This window comes from Panulirus ornatus, chromosome 47 (assembly GCF_036320965.1).
Source record: "Panulirus ornatus isolate Po-2019 chromosome 47, ASM3632096v1, whole genome shotgun sequence".
In the NCBI taxonomy this organism is placed as follows: Eukaryota; Metazoa; Arthropoda; class Malacostraca; order Decapoda; family Palinuridae; genus Panulirus; species Panulirus ornatus.
The window spans coordinates 7,412,785-7,417,784 of record NC_092270.1 but is presented as its reverse complement, the minus strand read 5'-3'; the positions used below and the strand labels follow the sequence as shown (position 1 = coordinate 7,417,784).

The following is a 5,000-nucleotide window of genomic DNA, read 5'->3' as shown; positions in this document are numbered from 1 at the left end:
TATGGATTGCCCAACATCTTTTCATCTTATTTATTTCATTTTATCGTATACTTTATCTTGGTTATGTCTTTATTCTGTTAAAGAGGAGATAAAGGAAAGAGGTAGTAACGTCCATGGGTACTGGTTTAAATGGCAATGAACAGACAAGAGTCAGTAATCTGCACCATACGTCAAATATACTAAGATAAAACAAATAGTTGGTTAGTAAAATACCTTGGAGTTAACATTAATTTCATCCATACATAAACCACAAGGTTGTCTTAACTATAAAAGTATACAAATAACCTGACTAAACACAACATGCATATATTTCCCCTACCCCCCCTTTGAATCTACTATCAACTATGCTGTTGCATTTGATGTCACTGACATGATACTCCGGTTTAGAAGACGAAACATTATTATCAAAAAAAGAGAATGTGATGTTTAGGCTTCTGAGGTGAGGAAACCGTTTAATATCAGGAAGAAACAACGTGAAGAAGCTTGGCTATGGAGTAATCTCACAACCGATAATTTGATTCACCTCGAAAAAAAAATAAACAAAAAGAATGTCATTTACATTAATAGAGTATGCTTAAAATTACCACAAAAAAATACATTGTTCTCAATAAACGAATGTTTGTGAGTACTAGGAAAAGCCTCACATGATTTATCATTGAGTTACATGACAAAACAATATAGACAACGTTTCTGCCCCATGAATGGACCATTAATTAACCAGCCAGTTCAGTGCAGATGTCAACAACAACACAAAAAATAAGTGTCTTGTTCACCACACATGCACCGGGATCGAGGAAAAAAATATAAACCTTGAACAATTAAACTTCCATCGCTTTAAGGAAGCTGTGGTTGCCCTTTTTTTTTTTTGTTCCAGGTGAGTAAAATGTGGCTCCGTGCCAGGACTGATTTGAAATGATCTTCCATAGATGGCTGGAAACGCTACCTTGGCCTGTGCATCTTGCTGTTCCTCAAGGTAGCTGGCTGCTGTTTCTCGGGCCATGTCGTCACTGTGTTGGTCTGCTGCATGCATTACCTTTGGTATCTACGCTGCTCCTTAGCCTAGCTTATCGTCCTCTGCAATATAGAAAAACAGGAAGGTTTTCTTAGATAACTGTCACAGTGGACACATATGAATATGAATTTGTACCACTGAGTGCAGTTGGAACAAATACATATATTTTCTCCTCAGACTTGGTCGCCATCCCCGCATTGGGAAAGAAGCGCCAGGAACAGACGAAGAAAGGTATATATATATATATATATATATATATATATATATATATATATATATATATATATATATATATATAAAATCAAGACGTACTTGTGAATACGGAAGAGTAAAGCGGACTAGGCTTCCTCTTGGGCGGGTGGTGGCTCGGTGGTCGCAGTCTTTTCGTACTTGTTCGATGCCCTGCTTTGTGTCGAGCGGCTCGTGGTCTCTTTCTTGCCCCTGCAGAAATGACATTAGTCGAAATTTATCCCAATCATGGCAGCTGCAGTCTTTGTAAAAGAGTTCTGTCTTATAGCAACACATGGGGATACAAGTAACATTTTCGCAAGCCTCTTTTGACGAAGGACAGTAAGAGAATGATTTATACCATAGTTGCTTTATCACGACAAATGGCTCGACTACACTAAGCTATATACGAAAATTTATACAGTGAATGTAAGCATTTGAATTATATGAGTAGAGAGGGATTGGAAATGATCTATATCGACTCAAAAATTTTGTCTCTTACAATATATATCCTAGGAAAAATTAGAATTCACATACTCGGATTATACGTGTATAATTCTTAGATTACATTTCTTTTTATCTTGGTATAATGTGAAAAGCAAATATTTGCGGTGCGCTGTAAATTCACAACACTGGATAGCAGTGTTTAAAAACTACAGTAATCCTGTTCTTTTCTTTTTTTCTGAGTGAATATCCTGTTCGACCATCAGGAAAAAATGGATATATTAATAACAACTCATCATGCGTACGACAAGTTAGTCATTTACATATATAAAGTGGCATACAGTAAGTAAATGGTATCTTTTTAGAATAACATAAGCTACCGTCGATGACTTTATATACGTACACAATCTTGTCAACATCCTTCAGCCGTTAGATTACCGTAATTTCTGGTCAGGTGGCGTTTAAAGAATCATTTGCCTTAAAAAGTAGAGAAAAAAAAAAGTCTTACAAAATATGTCAGTAGACGTAAAATGCTTAGCGACATGATATTTTGGCGTTGGAGACACAAGACTTACTTGACATAGACGAAGATTCCAGCGATCAGAGCAATGGCACAGAGCACTCCTATTACCGCGCCGACGATCACTCCCTTGTTGCTGCTGTTCTCAGATATACCTTTGCCTGCAGGAGGAGACACATTTGCGCAATATTAAAAAAATTCTTCCATCAACAAATGACGAGGGTGGAGTTCGTCAGAGCACGGTAGTGAAACGTTCGACCGGTGCTATTATGAATTATACGCACCTTCATACACGTCGATCCTGGACTCGAGGACAAAGCCCTCCCGGTCGAGGCTTACGACGAGGACGGAAATCCCTGCCAGGTCTTTCCCCCCTGTCAACTGCTGGTGGCATACGTGACTCATCTGTCTTGGCTCGCCCTTCACCCGACACTCGTACCCTTCTGGGGAAAACACGTTCGATGGTTCTTTTGTGTCGAAGACCACGACCTCCACTTTGCTGGGCGAGGTGGTGAAGTTGGCTTCCACTGTCAAGACGTCGCCACTCAGGTTCAAAATCACTCTCTCGGGGATTTCTGGACATGGAGGGTAAAAAAAAAAAACCCAAAGTGATGTCCCTGGCGCTTCGAAATATATATTATACCCGGGTCATGAACGGTCTTGAGAGAAACTACGAAAATTGTAGTTATTCAACACATGGAAATGTCTCTGGCAACACAGGACTGTTTGAGAACCGGCCGAGTAAATATCTGAAGTGATTGACTTGACTTTGGGGAAGAGAGGACACTTACCTTGCTAGTTTGCTGATGAAATTCCAGCCATGTACGTACTCACCTCGGAAGCTAGTGATAGAGTCGTCACAGTGGCGGACGACACCGAGGTCCTGCTGGCGTTCGATGTCGACGCAGCGGGGAACGTTTTCGGGCAGCTGCGTGAGGAGGTAGTAGCAGGGACTGTTCTCCTCCTTACACTCCTTATCTTCCACCTGCACCTGTTCCAGCTTCCCCGTGGCCACCCTCAAGGATGACATCGCAGAGTCGTACTTGCCTCCCACTCTGGCAACCCGCGACTTCATGTCTGTGTACAGAATGGTAACCAGTTGTTAAAACTTGAAGTATTTTACTTCCCCCCCCCCCCTTTAATATGGCATCATTTATGATATATACCCGTAAGACTGGGAGAACAGAGAGCTTATCAACCCCTTCAAGTACAGCGGCAAAACCCTTTTCATTTAAGGACTATGGTGACCTTCCCTGACCTCCATCCCATCCCAAGGGGGGTCATATATGGTCGTGCACGGAGGGTCAACACTAGCTTTACGACCTTGATGATCATCGTTGCTTCCAAGGGGCGTGGGTGGTGGGTGGGGTAAGGTGTGTGTCAGCGTTACCAAGCCAAGTCGTACCTCTGATCTCGAGCACGGCCAGCACCGCACCCAAGAACACGTTCTTGTCGTTCGTCGCGGTGATGATGATCTCATCCGTGTCGGTCAACTCTGCCCCAAATTCCAGTTCGGTTTGCATGGGATCATCGTCCGTGAAAGCATAGCTCTCCCCATTCATCTGCAGCTCCCACTGGGTGACGTTGACGAGGGGCCTGTGTTCCTCCAGCAGCACCTTCAGTATGTTGTGGTCCCTGTCTCGAGGGGAGACGACCCCAAACGCTTTCCGGACCTCCAGCAGGACTAAGGGGGTTGAAACCCTCTCGTCTGGAAGATATGGATGGATAACGTTATCAACACTACTATAAGAGAGTTGAAGCCCACATCTTTGCGACCAAACATGCATGTTGTTATGATCACGTCAACCCAGACACCGCACCATCAGTGGATTAATTATCTGATGACTGGAGGAGTGAGAGATAAACGATAAAAGCTCACGGAGGACCTTTATAACTGGTAGTTAGGCAAGATAAGTGTACGGAGGGGCATCATAAATGGCAGTTATGCTGTGCACAGCAATCAGGAAAATATGGTGATACTGGAAAAATTCACTAGTCTGTATGATAGAAATGCACTAGTTCGTGGTGGAGTCTCGCGGATGTCAAGGTATCTCACTGTATCAATATGGAAATGGGTCATCACACACAGGTTATTTCAGACACACATCGTTTACGAGGTGGCTACTCTGGTAGTTAACAGTGTCTTCTGTAATGGCATTGTGTATTTGTATAAATGCTTCGTGATCACCGAGAATCTAGGGCTCATGATCTTACATATTTCAACAGACAAGAGTCAGTAATTATATATCCTCAACAACGGGTTAGTACATGTAGATCTTAAGCACCTGCTGGGTCAGTGCTTTCACATATTTAGCAATGGGTCAGTACTTAAAAAGATGGACAGGAACTGGACAGTACTCACTTAAGGATCGGGTCCTTACTTACTAGAACTCATCACGGTGTCATTCCTTGCCTCCAGTTCGTCTTGCGCTGTGACAGAGGCGAAGCAACAGAGAGTTACCAGCACCCACGCCCTCATGGTCTGTCTGTTGAAGAAGCATGGGAGATCAGGTGAGGCAAGAGTAATGCAGGAGAGGCCTAGGCAAGAGTGGTCCACCCACTCTCCCATTGGAACCTCCGTCAGTCAGGTTAGGAGGCATGAAAAATTCAAACTGAACTGTACAAAGGGAAACTTGAAGCTTTGGTTAACTTCCTGAGCACGACAGGACGACCTTTAGGTATGATGGCGTGGCCTTTGACCAGACTGTTACCCTGAGAGTCGTAATTTAGGGTCAAGTCGTCGCTCCCAAGTCTTCAGTGGTCTAACCCGAAGGTAACGGCAATTTGACGAGTGAA

At 43.2% G+C, this 5,000-nt stretch overlaps 1 protein-coding gene across 3 annotated transcripts in view; it reads right to left on the bottom strand.

Moving 5' to 3' along the window:
* Window positions 1-105: 105 nt before the first annotated feature.
* Window positions 106-5,000, bottom strand: part of LOC139763500 (uncharacterized) — a 10,873-nt gene continuing 5,978 nt past the window's right edge. For all 3 annotated transcript variants that reach the window (XM_071689624.1, XM_071689625.1, XM_071689626.1), the window contains exons 2-8: window positions 4,590-4,690; window positions 3,610-3,912; window positions 3,039-3,281; window positions 2,489-2,779; window positions 2,260-2,365; window positions 1,325-1,453; window positions 106-1,074 (exon numbers count right to left, since the gene is read on the bottom strand). In XM_071689624.1, coding sequence (XP_071545725.1) covers window positions 1,351-1,453; window positions 2,260-2,365; window positions 2,489-2,779; window positions 3,039-3,281; window positions 3,610-3,912; window positions 4,590-4,683 — 1,140 coding nt within the window. In that variant the 5' untranslated portion in view covers window positions 4,684-4,690 and the 3' untranslated portion in view covers window positions 106-1,074; window positions 1,325-1,350. The remainder of the gene's footprint in view (window positions 1,075-1,324; window positions 1,454-2,259; window positions 2,366-2,488; window positions 2,780-3,038; window positions 3,282-3,609; window positions 3,913-4,589; window positions 4,691-5,000) is intronic.